General features: G+C 37.7%; 1 protein-coding gene across 1 annotated transcript in view; it reads left to right on the forward strand.

Annotated features, from left to right (window-relative positions):
* Nucleotides 1-17748, forward strand: part of Stx7 (syntaxin 7) — a 30439-nt gene extending 12691 nt beyond the window's left edge. The window contains exons 3-10 of the mRNA XM_090338109.1: nucleotides 7944-8013; nucleotides 9768-9861; nucleotides 10521-10658; nucleotides 11684-11736; nucleotides 12218-12314; nucleotides 14293-14365; nucleotides 15920-16002; nucleotides 16585-17748. Of these exons, the coding sequence (XP_090194235.1) occupies nucleotides 7944-8013; nucleotides 9768-9861; nucleotides 10521-10658; nucleotides 11684-11736; nucleotides 12218-12314; nucleotides 14293-14365; nucleotides 15920-16002; nucleotides 16585-16677 (701 nt within the window). The 3' untranslated portion in view covers nucleotides 16678-17748. The remainder of the gene's footprint in view (nucleotides 1-7943; nucleotides 8014-9767; nucleotides 9862-10520; nucleotides 10659-11683; nucleotides 11737-12217; nucleotides 12315-14292; nucleotides 14366-15919; nucleotides 16003-16584) is intronic.
* Nucleotides 17749-20426: the final 2678 nt, after the last annotated feature.

A 20426-nucleotide genomic window follows, 5' to 3' on the forward strand; every position in this document is an offset into this window, starting at 1 on the left:
GCTTCCCTACTGGCCTGTCCACAGTCTTCACAAAGTATCTGAGAAGAACTTGTAAAACTATAAATTAAATCATGTCATCCTACATCTTAAAACTCAACAACATGGCACTTGTAGTCAGGTGTGAATACCCGGTGTGCCCCACAACACTTTCTAGTCAGATCCTTTTCTTCCTGACACACACCAGGCCTTCCTGCTTCTTGAAGTGACATTCCCCCGGCAAGGCCTTTGCACTTGTTCTGCTCTGCTTCAGATGTGTTTGCAGTCGGTCCTATGGAGGGCTTCTTTTAAGCATGACACTTATCAGCACAAAATCAGCTTCTTAGGAATGACTTCCCTGACCATTTTGTGTTTTTTAGTTGTTTTCTCATTGGCTTGCTTTTATATAATGCCTTGATTGAAATCTTATTATTGTTACTTTTTTTGTATGTTCTCTACTGAAATGCCAATCGTTAAGGGAAATGTTTTGATATATCTTAGCCACAAAAGTATTTACACATAATTTTGGGTGGAAATGAGCTCATGCAATGTGTATCTTTTTATTGCTGGTTTGTATTTCTTTATATCGGCTGGATTTTTTTTATTGTATGGATATAATATATGTCTTGTAACCAATCCTTTGTTAATGGACATTTTATTCTAAGACTGAGTGTAGTAAGTTGGGATCTTGTTGCTATATGTTTTCTTCACAAATGAATCTTCTGAGTTGTGTATAGGTCAAGCGTTGTACTGACAGCAAGATCAACATTCCTAGATGAGTCAGAGAGCAGAAGCCACGCTCTGCAAGGCCAGGCCTTCCTTGCTTTTGTTTCCAATCTGCCTTGGAGCAGGTGAACTCAGAAGGTCCCGGTAGTATAATATGAGCACTGAATATCTTTACCAAGAGGGATAGTTTGGGATATTTGGGGCATTTGGATCCAACTTATTGTTTATGTATAAGTCTTCAAATGACTTGTTTTATGTTTTACTGTTTAGCACCATGTCCACAAAGTTAACCCTTTGTTAATCTGCCCTAATTTTCTACTTTGTTTACCTGTATGCCTTTCTGCCTTTGAAGTCTCTTGGAAGAACACGAAGAACTTGAACGTATTTTGTGCTTGTGCCTGGTTTGCACAAGTGGGCCTGCCTTGCAGGAATTCTGTGTTGGGAAGCAGAATGCACTTAGAAGCCCACAGACTTGGCTTCTGGAAACTAAGCTTCTCCCCTCTAGACTGTAGAAATTCCACACCTTGCATCAGTGCTTTGACCACCAAGATGATAACCTGCTTCCTGTTCAATCACAAGACGGAGCAGGAGACAAGAGAGCACATTGAAAAATAGCCACAATGATTTCAGTGGCTCTTTCAGATAGATACCCCAGGAAATGTTTCCTCTTGTGATAGGCTTTGTAGAGTTGCAGCACATTTCTGTTCATATACTAAATAGACCAAATTCTCATGGTCTTTTCTTAGAACTGGTTTTGTTGATAATTTACATAATTATCAACTGACGGACACTTTAAGTGTTACATTTTCCTGTGAACCTTAAAGCTCTAGTCCAACTCTAAACTTCCTAATCATAAAACCTTTTATTCTCACAGAGATTAATACCACTTACCAAATATTTTCACATATATCATCCTGTTTAATACTCTAAAACTTTAATATCGTTAGAGAAGTTAAGAAATGTTTGTTCCTTTTGACATTGAAGGCTTTCTCTTTCTTTAGTCTTCTCCTCTGCTGCTGCCACCTCTACTTCCTCCTCCTCCTCCTCCTTCTCTTCTTCCTCCACTTCCTTCTCCCTCCTCGTCCTCTTCCTCCATCCTCCTCCTCCCCCCCTTCCTCCTCCTCTTCTTCTTCTTCTTCTACTACTACTACTACTACTACTACTACTACTACTACTACTACTGTGAGTTCATTGCGCTGTGTCTCTGATGTGCACCTATTGGGTACATGTCACTGCCAGTAGCTGACTTTCCTAATGGTGAGATATAATTATCTTATTCCAGCTGCTACTATTATTATCATCATCTCTATAATTCTGACAGCATATTGTGGAATAAGTTCTTTTATTCCCAACCTTGAGGCTATTAAGATACAGTAAGAATATTCTTACTGCTCATTTCTGACTTTCAGAAGAAAAACCATAAACTTCCTACTGTTTTTTTCTTTTCTTTTTTTATCAAGCTCTTATGGTATCCAGTACAAGATGCTTATTACATTGTTCTCTGAGTTCATGACTGAAATAAGTAGGTTCTGTGTGTGTGTGACTGTTGAAGCGGTTATAGCTTGGAGAGATTAGGTAAGTTGTCCCATATCAGCAGCAGGGAAGGAAATCGAATTTCTGAGTCCTACTCCTTCTTAAGATGGCTTGGTAGTCAGTTTCAAACTATTCTTCCTCTATGAATAATGTCAGACAGAGCTAGAATTTTTTTTTAATTACCATTGCAGTTCTGAGATTGCTGTAAATGACTCCGTTATTTTTGTATTGAATAGAGGTGTTTTCTGCTAAACAAAAAGGTAGCTTGGCTATTTAAGGATGCGGTGTCAGTTTGCGCTTAACGTCCCTTTTTGCTTTACTTTTTTTATTTTTCCCCAATCCTGGGCTTGAGCTCAGGGCCTGAGCAATGTCCTTGGACTTTCTCAAGGCTAGAGCTCTACCACTTGAGCCTCAGCACCACTTCCGGTTTTTTTCTATGTATGTGGTACCGAAGAATCGAACCCGTTCTTCATGCATGCTAGGCAAGCACTTTAACCACTAAGCCAGACTCCCAGCCCAGGATGTGGTGTCAGTTTGCAGTGCTTCTGCAACCCAGCACTCTCTCTTGTCATCTAGGACATGCTTCAGGTTTCTGTAGCACCAGATCCCAACAGGCCTGCAGTTCTATCACCATTTCCCCCCCCAAAAAACCCGTTTGTCATAGAAAGTATTGTTTCTTAAGAATTCCACTAGATGGCAGCAAACTCCTACAGAGCAGGTTGGGTCTTCAATGCCGACTGACCACGAACAAGACTTGTTTTGGATGAACCAATGATATACCTTTCTTGAATGTGTCTTGAATTAGTATTATCTTTTTGTTATGAAAAAACAAAGTGTGTTCTTTAAAACCTGCCTTCCTGAAAGTAATTGTGCAAATAATAAAGAAGTGTGGATAATGCAAAAATAATTTTATTTTTGCAGAAGCACGCTTTGCTCCTTTAATCCTTCCTCTACACACTCAATAAATACATCAAAAACCTGTTTATGGCCAAATAATTGTTTTTATAATTTGAAACTGTTCCTTAGTTTTCATGTTTTATAGTTTTTTTTCCCTGTAATTGAACTTGTGTCAATTGAAATGGCATATGACTCCCAATAGACTACCAACCCCCAAGACTAGAAAAGAATTTTTTTTTGTTTTTGTTTTTTTTAAAAGACAAGACGGGAGTAACTATGAGGATTCCCACTTTTCCTGCTTTCCATCTGCCTTGGAACCTCCTGTCTTCTGGTGGTTTGTTTTTAAGCCATTTTTACATGGTCAGCTGTGTCGTGTCAAAATATCCTTTGAACCACGTTTCTAACTTTCTTACCTTCCAAAAGAAAAATTGCTGAATCCCAAACTAGAGAGCAACACAATAATAGGACAGTAAAATACCAAGATGTTTATTGAATACAATGTACAGTAACTATAATTTTGTTTATAAAGTGAGCAACAGATGAAAATAACATATTCAAGATAGCATCTATGATGTTCTGATAGCATGTTCTTTTTGAAAATTGCAAGAACATTGAGTTTCAACACTGAGTACTTTAAACTTTTTTTTTTCTTGGCTTGAAGGGCTATATAGAAACCAAGCTATAGGCTATCACTTTCTGACCCACATGTTAGAGAGCAATGCCAGTCGAAACTAAAACAGTACCTCTGCAACTTGCTTGGTCAATTGCCAGTTCAAAGGCAGTGATGCATGTTTTCATTGCTTTCAGCTGGACAAGAAATAACCTTGCTACCTCTCATGGGCGGGGACGCATACATGAAACACAGTTGGAAGCATCTAAGCTTGGCAGCTCAACTTGAAGTTACTTCTTTCAGCTAGACACATTTAGGTCTCTTTTTCTGCCTTCTGTCTGGCAGCTGTCACACACCTGCATCATGAAATAATGTTTTTAAAAGGCTTCCTTTCAGTTCTTGTAGCACTGAAAATACTCTTTTGAAAAACTGAGAAATCTATACTCTAATTCTGTTTTAGTACATAGCCGCAGCTTCTTAGATAAATCATTTATTCTGTTTGGCTTGCAGTTTCTTAGTTTGTAAAACACAATTGAAGTGATACTTGTTAATCTTTTCAAATTGCATTTGATAGTTTATGTTTCCATAGAGCTTTCATAACTACCAAATGTTGCCTCTAGTTGATCCTCAGTGTTCTAAGCAAAAGAACATTGTCAAATTAATGCTTATGTCCAGAATTTTCCCCTGGTACAAACTGGACATCTAATAAGTCTTCAATCAATTAATGAATAATAGCAGTACACGTCATGCTTTTATAACTCATCTCTTACTTGTTTATGCCTTATTCTTTAAAGATGTGTATTACATCTTACATAAATTTTGAACTTTTTAGTGCTCTTTTATAGTCCTGTTATTAAAATATTCTTTGTATCAACAGCATGATAAATTGGAGAAACAGAAAAATTAATATAATCTAGTCCTAGGTCTTGCTTTTAGGGTTTACTTTCTGTTTTTTCTTTCTTTTTTTTTTTTTTTAGGGTTTATTTTCTGCTTGTGGAGATTGACAGATAGTCTGGCCAAGGATGATACCGTAGCAGAAATGTACACGTACTTGTTTGCTTGTGTGAGATAGGAGCACACAGTTTAGCTCAGTTCCTAGGCCCGGCCGGCATTGAACTCTTGACCTCCCGACTCAGTGCTCGTGAACTTCCCCACCACACTCAGTCGGGTGTGATTGTGACTGCTGTTGCTGTAGGTTGGCTCAAGGTGGTGACAGTGTTCATCTTCCTCTGAGTATCAGTGAATTTACGTGTGCCTTTTTTCCTACAGCTATTGCCAGTGAAGGCGCCTTAATTCTAATTACTAATTAATGCTGATTAAATATGTGAAAATTAATTCATGCTGATAAGAATGTAGGAAAACAGGTGAAAATAGAAAAGCAGGGGCCAGGAGTTTGGCCTAGTGGTACAGTGCTTGCCTAGCATACATAAAGATTTGGGTTTGATTCTCAGTGCCATAGACACAGAAAAAGCTGGAAATGGTGCTGTGGCTCAAGTGGTAGAGCTCTAGCCTTGAGAAAGCCCAAGGACAGTGCTCAGGCCCTGAGCTCAAGCCCCGGGACTGGCAAAAAAAAAAAAAAACAACATTGGAAATCTGAATCAGTTAGAAATTTAATAATAAAATTTGTACATATATTACATGTAGGACACTCTAGAATTAACAGAACTATCATCCCTATCATAAAGACCAACAGGACAGTTTGAACTATCCATATGAAAACCGACAATCTGGGCCAGGAGTTTGGCCTAGTGGTAGAGTGCTTGCCTAGCATGCATGAAGCCCTGGGTTTGATTCCTCAGTACCACATACATCAAAAAAAAAGAAAACCCAGAAGTGGCACTGTGGCTCAAGTGGCAGAACACTAGCCTTGAGAAAAAAATGCCCAGGCCTCAGTTCAAGCCCCAAGACTGGCAAAAAAAATGGGTAGACCTGTATACAACAGTCCAATGAATATCTTTTGAGGTTGAGAGAGAAATGTATCAACCATAGATAAAATAGAGCTAACAGAATGTCTCCCTACCTTGACCACTACCAAAAAGCTGAAAGTAATTCTCAGATGCTAACTGATTGATAGTAGTTGCTGTTCTTTTCTGTTCAGTACTCATATCTTTCAGTTTTCTTTCCTAAGATGTTTCAGTGGATAATCTGCAGTAAGTTGAACTATATTTTGAAAGCTTTCATCATTCCCTTGATCTCATAAATAAATAGTGGCCACTTTTAAGAAAGCATTTCAGGACTATTTAAAAACCCACTTAACTAAATGCTGTTCCTTGCATGGCTAAGGAGAACGCCCTCCTCCCTCCAAGGCTGTACTCCTACACTCCTGTCACCACAGGTCAAAGGCAGACAGCATCCTTTCCCCCTCCAGTCCCACAAGTTCTTTGCACACTTATCATGGCCCTAGAGTTATGGTTGCTTTCCTTTTCACCGCAGTTCATTCTCTTGGTGGTTTCTGAGCACTTCCCAGGCTCTCCCTGTGGTAACTACCAGTATACAAGTCACGAGATTGAGTAGCCACAAAGTCAGAGGGAGTAAGGTGGGATTTCTGGGTAAAGGAAACAGCAAGTGCAAGGGCCCTGAGGTCAGCCAGATATGGGTCATGAGGAAACGCATATGGAAGGGACTGGGTAGCAAACATCCCAAGCCCCGCCTGTGACCTCCCCTGTGGTGTATGGTAGAATGACTACATTTGACTGCTGACAGGAATAAAATTATACACCGTACGAAGTACATTTCCCCTTCTCCTTGCCTGCTACCCCACACAGGGAGCAGAATCTCATGTTACGTCTCAAGAGTTCTGAGCAAGGAAACAGGACATCCTAATTCATCTAACTTTTCCTGGCACAGATTTACACGCATTAGCTCAAATGTGTGGTGAGATTAAATCGAAAAGTAAAGAAAGCTTAGCTATGATAGGAAAGGGAAGGGGGAAAACAAGATGATTGGGAGTGGGAGAGGGAAATGGGAACAAAAACCATGAGAAGGGGTATCCATGTGTGAGAAGTAATGCACCTACTACCTGGAGAATATAACTAGAACCCCTCTATACATTACCCAGACAATAATTTTTTTTAAAAAAAAAAACACTTAACTTTAAATAAAAAGATTGGATGAGTTTCTTTTTCCCTCAAAGTACTTGGAAATGTAAAAGTTCTGTGAGATCGGTTTTCTGCTTATTTCCATTTGACATTTTATGTATGTATACATGTGCATGAAATTATTACATATTTTTAATTAAAATAGTCATAGACTTCTGCATTGATGAGCTTAGCATGATCTTAGAATCGTGAATTTTCATCTTAAATTTTCTAAATAAAGCCTACAGAAAGATAAAATTTTCCTATTCCTTCGCTTGAATACAGACGATTTCAAACTTTTGCTTATACGTATACACACACATCTTCAAAATTCTATTCATTATTTCCACTAACTCTTCAGACATTTTCTTGCTTGAGAATCCAGCAAAGATGATCATAGAGTTCACTGGGTTGGGGGATGAGGTGATTAGTTCTTGGGAACCTTAATTCTTTCACTTAGAAAGCACTGTGCCTTAGCAGTCATGGTTTGCTTGGCTTCGCTTTTTTTTCCCCCCCTTTGCCTTTTTGTTACTCACATTTTAAGTCTAAGCCTGTTGTCTTGTCGATTATCTCACCAGCTAGATTAGTCTGATTTCTTCCTCATAATTGAATTCAGCTTAGACATTTTGCCAACAAAAAAGACATGACTTCCTTATTTACATCAGGAGAGTCATGCTGTCCAGTTATCTCATTCAGTGCTAAATTTGTTCATATGTTCTAAGCAACCGTTTTCTCTATAATGTTATTCCCTAGAGTCAACTGTTTCTAATGCTTTGAGGTTGTGTCAATGTCCTTTGGTCTTAGCATCTTTTATTTACTCTTACCTGAAATAGTTTTATATAAATTATAGATTGTGTAGATCATACAGATTTATTTGCCTTCTGACAGAATAGGGAAGATAATACTTTTGGATGGTCAATGCAGTTTTTCATGTTAATGCTCACATTCGGATTTTCTTTGGAAAATAAAATCATTTTGTTGCCAATTGGATTTAAATGAACCACTTTTTTTTTATCTCTGCTTTTTTTGTCATTTAAAGCTAATTACTCTCACTGCTTTGAACTTAATGATTTCTGTAGCCCTAACATTTCTAACAATTATATATTAATTTTCCATTATAACAGCTGCGGAGATACAAAGGACTCTGAATCAACTTGGAACACCTCAAGATTCACCTGAATTGAGGCAACAACTGTAAGTAACAACAAAAAATAAGAAAGGAAGCCTAATGCTATGATTGTGTTGCCTTCCATGAGTGTGTTTATTAGAGAAAACAATGAAAAGATAATAAGGTTATTTCTCATTCAAAGCTTTTGTAGCTGGGTTTTATGTAATTTTTTACAGTAGGTATTATTCTTTTTTTTAAAGTACTGAATAACAAAGAAAATCATCTTAAGTTAGCATATCTTGTATATTTTAAACAGGGTTTTATAAAAACAGCTTTTGAAATACTAAACCTCTAACCTCAATTTATATAATTTACCACTCGATTTTTTTCTTGATCTAGTACATTTTCAATTTGCTCATAAGAAAAACCTGACTCTTGGGAGTTTGCTGATTTGCAACCTTACTTTAAAAACGTTGGTGCTATAGTAGCTACACATCTTCAAACAACATTAGCTATAGGAGTAAATTGTACAGAAGAAATGACAAAATAAGTAGGAGCAATTCATATTTTTATGAGTGGTTTATACCTGTAATCTCTGTACTTGGGAGGTTGAAGCAAAAGTATCATTAAGCTCAAGGCCAGCCTGTGCTACGTAGTAAGAACTTGCCTCATTGAATGAGACAATAATAATTATTTATAATTGTTATAGAACCATGCTCTATAGAGTACATAGTATATAGTATATAATATGCCATATTATATATAATGATGTTACTTGTGCTATATAATTTTATTGTATACTATATTAATTGAATAATTGTTACTATCAAATAATACTGTTGTAATTGTTAATTATTATTTATGTTATTGTGTGCATACTAATATCACCTCTCTCCAGGTTTTATATCTATAAAAACATTTATATCTATGGGATATAAATATCCACATAGAGAAATGGAGACCAGGTGTCCATAAACCTTGGTCGATCTTTACTTATTCAAGTGACCTCCCAGAACTGGGATACAGATAAAAAGCTTCTTCACTTCTCATATCTCAGACCAAAGGACCAGACAGCCAACAGTCTCTAAGTTAGATTCTCTCTGGCTTGAGTCATCTGCAGTTCTAAGTGGTTGTTGGTCTTTATTTCTGTATGCTTGGTTATCTTGTATCAATGAAGATTTTTCCATATCATATTATACTTAGTGTTTATCCAAAAATAAGGTCTGAAAATTTCAGTTTGGTAGAAGAAATTTAGGACCAGTTTATAAAAAACATACAGGTAGTTTTATAATTGCAGCTTCAAACTATAAATACTTTGATTAAAAAGTCATTTGTGTGTATGTGGGGTATGTGTGATGATGTTGGCACTTGGATTTGAACTAAGACTTCATGCTTGCTAGGTAGGCACTTTGCTACTTGGGTCCTGTCTTCAGCCCATTCTACTCTGGTAATTTTTGAGATGGCATCTCATGCCCTCAGCTGGCCTGGATCTCAGTTTTGTACAGTGAGAACCAGGCTGGGATGAGAGGTGTGTACCACCATACCATCCTTTTCTGTTGGGATGGGATCTGTCCAGGCTGGCTTGGAACAAGGATCCTCCCCCTCAACCTCCCATCATCTGGTCAAAGTGGGTTTTGTAGGCTTCTTGCCTGAGTTGACCTTGAACCACTGTCCTCTTGATTTCCATTTCCTGAGTAGATAGGGTTATGGGTGGAGAGCCACCATGCTCAGCTTAAAAAGTGATTTTTCTAGAGCTATCAGAGTTGAATCTAAGTGGCAGAGTTGTAGTTTAAGAAAACATATTAGTTCTTTGGCTGTAATGCATGTTTTTTCACTTTAGGCAACAGAAGCAGCAGTATACTAACCAGCTTGCCAAAGAAACAGATAAGTACATTAAAGAGTTTGGATCTCTGCCCACCACCCCCAGTGAACAGGTATTAAGCTTTAAGACACATAGTTGATATATTGAATGTGTAGGTTCTTTGAACTGTGAAGCTAGGAAGGAAATTAGGGAATGAAAGAATAGTATTTGAGATTAGTTTCCAGAACGTAAAACTATATTTAGTTACTCAGGTAGTAGAGTTCAATAAAGCACACATTATTTCCATGCAGTTACCCTGACCCATAATTAAGTGAGTGCTGAGAAAATGCTTCCTGAGTAAATACTTCCAGCCTTGCGGGCTGATTCTATGCAGCATGCACATATGTACACTTGGTGTGCCTGAGGGCATGCACTTATCTTCTTGCCTACTTAATGGCTGCTACTTAGGTAAAAGTGTATGGTTCTATTTGCTTTTTTTTTTTTTCTCAAAGAACTGCTTTAAAGTGACCTCAAAATTATGACCTGTTTCTCTTAGCAGCTTTGAAAATATGTGGTGATAAATTCCTCAGGGTGAACCTTTTGCCTCAAAATAAATGTGTACAGTATTTGAACATACTATCTGTTAGTGAGATTTCAATCAGTAAATTTCTGTACTTGAGAATGAGTGTGGAATTCAGGATTAAAGAACTGGCTAGTGATGAAAGAACTATTACCAAGTGTATAGAACTTCTCAGCTTGATTCTAGTAGGCCTTTTTCTCCCTTTCCTCCAGCGTCAGAGGAAAATACAGAAGGATCGCTTAGTGGCTGAATTTACAACAGCACTGACAAACTTTCAAAAGGTCCAGAGGCAAGCTGCTGAGAGAGAAAAAGAATTTGTTGCTCGAGTGAGAGCCAGTTCTAGAGTATCTGTAAGTATTTTAAACAGCATTGTAAAGATAAACTTGACACTTTCTAAGGAGCCTGTAGAAGCCTACATCATCATGACTGTATGCACGCAGGTATGAGGACTTGAGTTCAGGGCTTCATTCCCTTACTCCTCAGCTTTTTCACTCACAATTAAGCCATATATCCAGTCTGGCATGTTGCTGGTTAGTTGATGTCAGCCTCACAGACTTTTCTGTGCTTGCTGGCTTTGAACTGTGCTCCTCCAGGTCTCAGCCTCCTGAATAGCTATGTGTACAGGCAGGAGCCACCATGCTTAGCTGTGGGAGTGATTTTTTTTTAAGTCATAGAGTCATGCTTCTTTCTTATTTTTCTGCTGAAAAATTTTAAAAGGATGATGGTTATATATCACTGTAGTTATCTGGTCCATGTCTAGAACAGATCACAGATAATATAAAAACATAGAAACCCATATTGTTAAGAATGGAATGAGTAGAAGTCAGACCTGGTGGTGTTCTTACATAGACTTAGTACTGAGGCTTTACATATGCGGGCACACTAGAGCAAACAGCCCACTCCCATTCCATGAAAATGAAGACAAACCAAATGAATAAAATATGGGAATACTGAGAATGAACATGAGCCTTGAGAAAATAAGTGAAAGGAGGATTTAAAGTGGAATTTTAAGTTAATCTAATTATAGATTCCCTCAGAGACTATCATAAATTGTTCCTTGTTTTTTTCATATTGAAATTTTACAGTTATTACATTTTAGCCAAATAAGACTTACTGTTTGGCCCGTGTCAACATTTAATGAATCCCTTCTTTGTCAGCTTAGGATGTAATTACTTGAAGCAGTTATCTTAGAAAATTAGAACATGGACACATATACACATGCACACTCTGTCACACATGCACACATGTTATATATGTATATATACATATAAGTATATATATAAATTTTGATGATTTTAAGGGAAAATGTAAGTATTTTTTACTGTTCCTATTTTATTTGTTCCTTCTTAATCCATCTTGTTACTAAATTATTTAGGGCAGTTTTCCTGAAGACAGTTTGAAAGAAAAGAATCTTGTATCTTGGGAAAGGTAAGAAATGTAAAACATATTAAAGATCAGAAATAACTTTTCAGTTTTTACCAGTATTGTCCCTAGAGTAAAATTAAAGCATTTCATACATTGCAGAGTGAATATTCTAAAAATTATTTGAAATAACTGTGAAACATAGTTTTTATAAAAATGTAATATAAAATATAAACATACATTTTGTATAAAATATATTAGCTATATTTTATATAAAGAATACTTTTATAAAATATAATGGCTTTTATAAAATAGAAAAGTAAATTATCTACATATGTACTGACTTAATTTTTCATATCGATTATTCTCTTAAATTAGAATTAAATAAGTTTAAATGAGACTACAAACTGAATAAAATTTGGGCAATATATGCATTATATTCGTAGTACTTTTCAAGATAAGCAGTATCCACTTTAAGACCAAAATATTTAGTTAATGACTGTGTCGTAAGTGGGAAATCAGTCTTTTGCTTCCCATTTTTTATTAGCCCAGCACAACCTCAGGTGCAGGTGCAGGATGAAGAGATCACAGAGGATGACCTGCGCCTCATCCACGAAAGAGAGTCTTCCATCAGGCAACTTGAAGTAAGCCCTCTTTGTAGATCTCCGCTGCTGTTCTGCTCGTAGTGAGTCTGCGCTTGAAACGCTTAGATAATGCTTGGAAGGGATGGAGGAAGAAAACTAACTTTTCATCCTGTATACATTGTAATAATAAAATAATGATAGTGTTGATTCTAAGACATGAGCACACACTCCCTTTTCCCAGCTGTTTTGTTTTGTTTTGTTGCTCAGTTATGGGGCTTGAACTCTGGGCTTGGGTGCTATCCCTGAGCTCTTCAGCCCAAGGATACCCCCCCCACCCCACCCCTTGAGCCACAACTCAACTTCCTGTTTTTTAACTCTGTTGTCTACAGGTCACCTTAGGACCCTCCAGAGAGTCTGGTCTGTTGAAGGAAACTGAATGACATCTCATGGCACATAAAAACATCTTACATACATAATTAAGCCTTTTAAAATGACTTTGCAACATTTTATTTCTCTTTGGTATGTTTTCAATATCAGAGAGGTCTAAGAATTTATTAAGTCTCATTTCCTGGGGAATCCTGCTAGTTCCCAGAATGTAAACCACTAATTACTAAGAATGGCTATAATCTCTGGAGGGTCTTCTATAAGACAGGCGTGAAGTGATTCATTCTTTATGTTAATTATTTCAGTTAGTTCATATAAAAACTCTGTGAAATAGTTAACCTAATTATTTCCTAGGTGAGGAAAATAAAGTCAGTATGAATACATAAACTTCATTGCTGATGTATGGGCTGGGAGTTTGGCCTAGTGGTAGAGTGCTTGCCTAGCATGTACAAAGACCCAGGTTCAATTCCTTAGTATACATACATAGGAAAAAGCCAGAAATGGTGCTGAGGCTCAAGTGGCAGAGTTCTAGCCTTGAGAAAACCCAAGGATAGTGCTCAGGCCCTGAGCCCAAGCCCAGGACTGGCAAACAAATAAAACAAAAAAAACACAAAACTTTACTGCTGATGTAATTAAAACATTTTAAACTAATAGTCTTTGATTAAATGAAATTTAAAACATTATAAAATCAAATATATTTGCTGTTTATCTAGTAGTGATGCTTATAACTTTATTAATTCATTGTACTAATTTATTGATGTAGGACTTAAATTTTTAGCTGGTGTTTTATTTTTAACTTATCAAATATATACATTTTTACATAGAAATGGGAAGGCCATATAGGTTGAGGCTAAATGAAAGGATCTCCAGGATATATTTATATTATGTGATTGTTGTTCTTAATGTACTATGTTATTTCTCTTCTTTTTTGTTGCCTGGTGGTTAATCTCATATTGTTACAGTATCTGATTTTGTTACCTGGTATATTGTATATATGCTTATTTGTTTATTTGAAATAGGAAAGGTAAGGGGGGAAAACAAGATGATTGGGAGGTGGTGGAGCTGGGAAATAGGGACAAAAACATGAGAGGGGGTGTCAATGTGTGAGAAGCGATGTACCCTCTGTCTGGCAAACGTAATTGTAACCCCTCTATACATTACAATAAGAAAAGAGAAAGAAATGTGCCATAAGAATGTCCTAGTCATGCCAGGTGCGGTGGCTCACGCCTGTAATCCTAGCTATTCAGGAAGCTGAGATCTGAGGATCAAGGTTCAAAGCCAGCCCAGGCACAAAAGGACCTGAGACTCTTACCTCCAATTAACCTCTAGAAAACGGGAAATGGGGCTTGACTCAAGGGTAGGGTTGTAGCCTTGAGCTGAAGGGCTCAGGGACAGTGCCCAGGCAGAGATCAAGCTCTATGACCCACACAAAAAAGGAATGTGCTAATGCTGTGACTGAATAATGTTTAGTAAGTACCTACTGTATTCTAAGCTCTTGTAACAAATGGGTTAAGTGAATTACTTTATCTCATTAATCTTCTAGTTTTCTAAAGTACAAAGTTACTGAGTGGGAGGATTTTTGCCTTTTTCAACATTTCTCTTTCTGTATTGTGGAGAGTGGATTTCTGTTAATAAATATGTGCCTTTTTTTTAGGCTGATATTATGGACATTAATGAAATATTTAAAGACTTAGGAATGATGATTCATGAACAAGGAGATGTGATTGGTGAGTCCTGTGGTTTTTTATTGCATAAGGTGGGAGGGAGTTATTTGCAGCAGCTTCCTTAAGCAACAGTAATAGTTCCCCTCCCCCCTGCCATATTGGGCTCTCTGGTATAAAAAGTATAGTGTTTACAACAGCCTCTCTTCCTAGGCGGTTTCTAAAACCCTAATTGGGAGCCTGCTGGTTAACTCAAGCACTTCACAGCTTCTTGTACTTCACAACCCATACTCTAGTCAAGGTCTGTTGCTGCTCAGACACTAGAAAGCTCAAGTCCAGGGCCTTGGGTTTCCTTCTTACCCTGCTTTAATTCTCATCCTGTTGAGGACTTTGAATGGAACTTTTTTTTCCAGTCCTGGGCTTGGGCTCAGGGCCTGAGCACTGTCCCTGGATTTTCTCAAGGCTAGGGCTCTACCACTTGAGCCAAGCACCAGTTCTGGCTTTTTGCTACGTATGTGGTACCGAGGAGTCGAACCCGGTCTTCATGCACGCTAGGCAAGCACTCTACCACTAGACCAAACTCCCGGCCCCTGAATGGAACTTACATTTCTAGTTTCACATAGTATCTTGTCTTTGGGGACTGGGAAGTAGACCGCTATTTGCCTGATCACTCCGTGTGTGTGTGTGTGTGTGTGTGTGTGTGTGTATTATTTTTTTTTTTATCATTTTGAAATATGGTGCACAGATTTTTCCTGATGGTGATGAAAAAAGCTTCTGGTAGCAGAAAGGAAAGGGGTTGATCTCTGGTTTGCACATTAGCCTGGATAAGAAGAAGCTGAGCAGTTACGGACTGGTGCTGAGTCTCTGTATATCTACTTTGGTGATGACTAGCGTTATCCTTTTTGCTTGTGTGCAGTTTCGGTTGAGAAGTGTAATCGCTAGGCTGGTTAGGATAGTCTTAGCAGAGGGCCACAATAGCTCAACAGCTAGGCTCATATCGAAATGAATTCCAAGAAATGGAAATAAGAGGTTTTTATAGTGTACTGTTTGCACAAGTTTTTTTCTGTCTTCCTGCATTCCCCCTCTTTCTTTTATTCCTGTTTTTTTTTTCAATTTTTTATTGTCAGGGTAATGTTACAGTTACATTCACCAGATAGTAGGTGCATTACTTCTCACACATTGATTGTTTTTTGTCTTGCATGTAAGTTTATCTGATTTGGAGACAGGAAGGGGAATCACAGAAATGGCGGGACAAAGGGTAAAGCAATGCACCACTAGACACTGTGTTGGAAAAAGAACTTTACAATTTGTTGCAGCGAGGGGAGTCCTGAGGTGGGCAGAGAAAATGAGGGAGAGAGTAACACTGTTCAAAAGAAATGAACTCATAAACTTACTTGTGTAAGTGTAACCCCTCTGTATATCACCATTACAGTGAAATTAAGAAAAAAAAGAAGTGGTATAAGGAAGGATTATACCCAGCAGTAAACTTTGTGATATGTTACTGTTAAGCTTTGCGTAATGAACATATGCAACCAACCTCAAATGAAACTGATGATATGTTACCAGAGCTTCACTTTACATTGAACAGTTTTCTATGTGTGAGTGTGTTTTCTTTTAAAGATAGCATAGAAGCTAACGTAGAAAATGCAGAGGTGCACGTTCAGCAGGCAAATCAGCAGCTGTCAAGAGCAGCAGATTATCAGGTAACGCAAACACTAGTACATTTTCTTTTTGTGGGTCATGGGGCTTGGACTCAGCCTGGGTGCTGTCCCTGAGCTCTTCATTTCAAGGCTACCACCCTACCCCTGGGCCTGGGCATTGTCCCTGAGCTCTTCAGCTCAAGGCTACTGCTCTATCCTTGAGCCAAGTCCTACATCCTGTTTTCTAAGGGCTAATTGGAGATAAGAGTCTCGGGTTCTTCTGTGCCCAGGCTGGCTTTGAACCTTGATCCTCAGATCTCACCCTCCTGAGTAGCTAGGATTACAGGTGTGAGCCACTGTGCCTGGCTACATTTTTTTTATATAACCTATAGACTTAAAGTATGTGTGGAGGGGTGTTATCCCTTTAAAGTAGCCATACATGTTCACTTTGGAGCCCCATAGAAGAAGGGTCAAAAACATACTATCCAATTTAATATTGGTGTTAGAGAATTTTGTAAAGCAAAAAAAAAAAAAAACCAGAAATGTTGATGTCAGTAAGTTACTGTTTATGTCAGGCTAGAAATGAATCAGATTATTTTCATTTGCTGTAGAGATATGAACCTGTTTTTGTTTTTGCATTTGCAGCGCAAGTCCAGAAAAACCTTGTGCATCATTATTCTTATCCTTGTCATTGGAGCCGTGATTATTGGTGCCCTCATATGGGGATTGAGAAACTGAAACTGTTGCACTATGTAGGAGACTCCTGCAATCATGTTTTTACTATTACTGTTCTAAAGCTGTTGCTTAATGGATGGTTCCCATACTTTGTTCTTTTTATTGGTGAGGTTCCTTTGGAGAAATACAGTATTTTCTAATACTGAAAGTTTTTCTAAATATCATTGCTGGCATAACTTCCATGCTTTTTGATTTAGTAGCTCTTAGTATTTTGCCCAACTGTATATAATGTTCACTTATAATTTATTTCTCCTATTTTACTTAGTTTTTTGAAGTTAGTCAATTTAAAAGTGTATGTGTTCTGTGTCTCCGTCATGGTTTAACATGCAACCAGATTTTTGTGTTACTTTGATTTAGACTCTCAGATTTAATTTTTATTTGGCCAGCAGAAAAAATATTCTCAATAACTTAAAAGCTAACATGTCTGTATGTGTATTTCCTCTGGTTTGTAATAGCCTACATTGTTTAACTTTTACTGTTGAATTTCTTTGAATAAAATAAGAATCAATGAATAATTTCCCAGCATATCTCCCAGACCTGTACAACACTGCTTTGACTGCTTACATCGCATGTGGTCTATTTACAGCCTGATGTTTACTAGGGATGATAAAGTAGTTTGGAAGTCAGATTCTAAAGATCCCAACCTGTTTTCTCACTAATTTTAACAATACTGTCTGGATTTGTGGGCCATTGTTTAGTTTCCCTTATGTTCTGTAGAGTAATGGTTACACAAACATATCTTTGGGTGTGACTTACTTAAAGGAAATAGTTCTACAACGATACTTTTTCAGCATTTAACACTTACAATTTAGTGTTTATACTGAGTACCATTTTGTACCATCCTTCATCAGGAAATGAATGTTTACCAACTGACTCACTTTCTAAATCAATATTGTTTGAATGCATGAAGGAAAGATGATCTTAGCTTACCATTTGAATTTTATAATGTTCTTATAGCAGTCGGATATTGAAGTCAGTGTTTCATGTGAACTTTGAGACCTTAAATGGGAACAAATGAAATATTAACTATTAAATTGTACATTTGAAACCAAAATAAAGATGATTTAAAAGGTGTATGGGTAGGACTGTTTCATGAGGACTCTGCTTCTCAGGGATGGATTAAACTTCCTCTCACACTTTTGAACTTGAAATCTGAGTACTGGAGTTACAGCCCCATCCTCTGTGGTCACCTAGACTGCAGCTTTTTAGATCTGGTTTGCACAGACTTTTTTGTTTGAGGACTCTTCCTGGATGCTAAACAAAGATGATTTTCCTTCAGGTGATTTTGCAGAATCGGGAAACTTTTCCTCCTTAATGATAATGTATACTTCCTTTTTTTTTTTTTTTTTTTTTTTTTTTGCCAGTCCTGGGCTTGAGCTCAGGGCCTGAGCACTGTCCTTGGCCTTTCTCAAGGCTAGAGCTCTACCACGTGAGCCTCAGCACTATTTTCGGCTTTTTTCTATGTATGTGGTACCGAGGAATCGAACCCGGGTCTTCATGCATGCTAGGCAAGCACTTTAACCACTAGGCCAAACTCCCGGCCCAATATCCACTTTTATTTTCATTATGGAAAAAAAATTTACCTAATACACTGAAAGCAGAAAGTTTTTTTTTCTGCACATTTTTTATTGTAATTAATAGGAGGGTTAGAGTTATATTTGCCAGATAGAAGGTGCATTACTTCACACACATTGATACCACTTCTCATGTTTTTGTCCCCATTTCCCTCCCCCACCCCCTTCCCTCATCTTGTTTTCTCCCCTTATCCTATTTCAAATAAACAAATAAACGTATATACAATATCCCAGATAACAGGGTAAGATAAGAAAATAACCAAGGGACATCAAAAGAGATGAGAAATAGCATAGTACATTAAGAACAACAATCACACATTACATGGCTCTTGTTCCATATCCTAGAGGTCCTTTCATTTAGCCTTATTCTATATGGCCTTATGTATCTAGGTTTTTTTGTAATCCTCTGCTAGGAAAGTCCAAGGTTTGTACTAATTATGACAAATGAGGGAAACCATTGAGTCTATGTTCTTTGAGTCTGGCTTACTTCACTTAATATGATTCTTTCCCAGAAAGTTTTCTGTTGTTGTTGTTTTTTTTTCCATGTAGGGAGTTGGAGGCTTGTAGTATGGGAGGTATGGATGAAAGGTGTCCGTAGCACTTTAGTGTCTCTGGAGTCCAGGCCAAGGAATCCCTGTGAATCTTCAAAACATCCTGAAGCTCTTCCTGACTAGCCCTATTTTTCTGGTGTGATATGCAGACTTGTCCGTCTCTCGCAGCTGTTACCAGGGCCTCATACTCACATTGGCTCTTTCCACTTAAGGCTCATGCTCTATTTGAGTCGCACCTCCACTTCTGGCTTTTTACTGGTGAAGTACTGACTCTGAAACTTTGTGATGCTAAAGTCCACTGCTTCTCCTCACATCTGCCTGCAACAGCCTCTCAGGAGAGATGGCCTCCCCAGATCTCAGAGGAAAATCTGATTGGTCATCTCTTACTGAAAACTAGACAATAAAGGAAATTTAGGAAATGTATTTGTTTCTCTGAGCTGCAGAGGGTGCTGTAGAAAATGGTGACAGTGTTATTTAATTATTTCTATTGCATTATGTTTTTTGTAATTAGAAATTAGAAATTCTTAGTTAGAAATTCTTCTTAATGAAAAAAACCATACATAGAGAGGAAAGCCTTCTTAATGGTTCATGATAGTGCATTTTTTTCATAATTCAAATGCTGTTTCAGTGCTGTTTATTGTTTTGGTAATCATTTGGTTAACATGAAAATTATGTTTTCTCCAAATCCTAATTCTCAAATGCAGAAATAGGACAAAATACACTAAGTAGCTTTTCATAGACACTCTTGCTCCTGACTCCCTTGTAAGAGGCCGGTCATGTAACTGCTCAGAACCTGATTCCTATAAGCTCTGTGAAGGAGGGCATTCCTGTTGAAATTGTAAGTGGTGAAAGGCAAAACCCCAATTTCCTGCACTGTCCTCACATGCATAACACCCCAGCCTGTTTCAAAGGGAGTCTTCTAGAACTGAACAGTCTTTAAATAAAGTTGAAAGGACTTTAACACCCATTTTGGTCAACCCAAAGTACAAATTTTTAAGTGTTTACTGTAAGTACTGACAGATAGTAGCTTCTGACTCCCCAAACCTTGGGTTGATGGGAAACTTAGCAGTGTAGTTATTTCGCCTCAACTGAGTCTTACTGACACCTAGTTACTTTCTAGTACCTGCTGGGATTTATACCAGAAGTTTAATGGCAAGAAAAGCTGAACTCAGAGTAGGAAAAAGAAAACATCTTTCCTAGAAATTAGGAATTTAACCCAAGGAAGACTCAAGACTTGATGGTGAAAAATTTTCAGATCGCAGCTCTTTTTTGTCAGTAGTGATTCTAGAAACATAAAGCCAAACTTCAGTGGAGAAAATACAGTTGCTTTTTTTTTGCCAGTCTTGGGGACTGAACTCAGGGCCTGGGCACTGTCTTTGAGCTTTCCTTCAGGCTAGTGCTATACCACTTTAGGCACAGCACCACTTCCAGCTTTCCTATGTTTGTGTTACTCAGGAATTGAACCCAGCTTTTCATGCATGCTAGTCTAGTCCTCTACCTTAGGCCAAATTCCTGGCCCAGTTGAAATTTAAAAAAAAAAAAAAAAAAAAACAAAACAGACCTAAGTGCTATGATCATTTTGAGAATGTTTTAAGGCAGTTACTTTGTGCCTGATATCTTTCTTGAG

This window comes from Megascapheus bottae, chromosome 8, assembly GCF_031878675.1.
Source record: "Megascapheus bottae isolate mThoBot1 chromosome 8, mThoBot2.hap1, whole genome shotgun sequence".
In the NCBI taxonomy this organism is placed as follows: domain Eukaryota; kingdom Metazoa; phylum Chordata; class Mammalia; order Rodentia; family Geomyidae; genus Megascapheus; species Megascapheus bottae.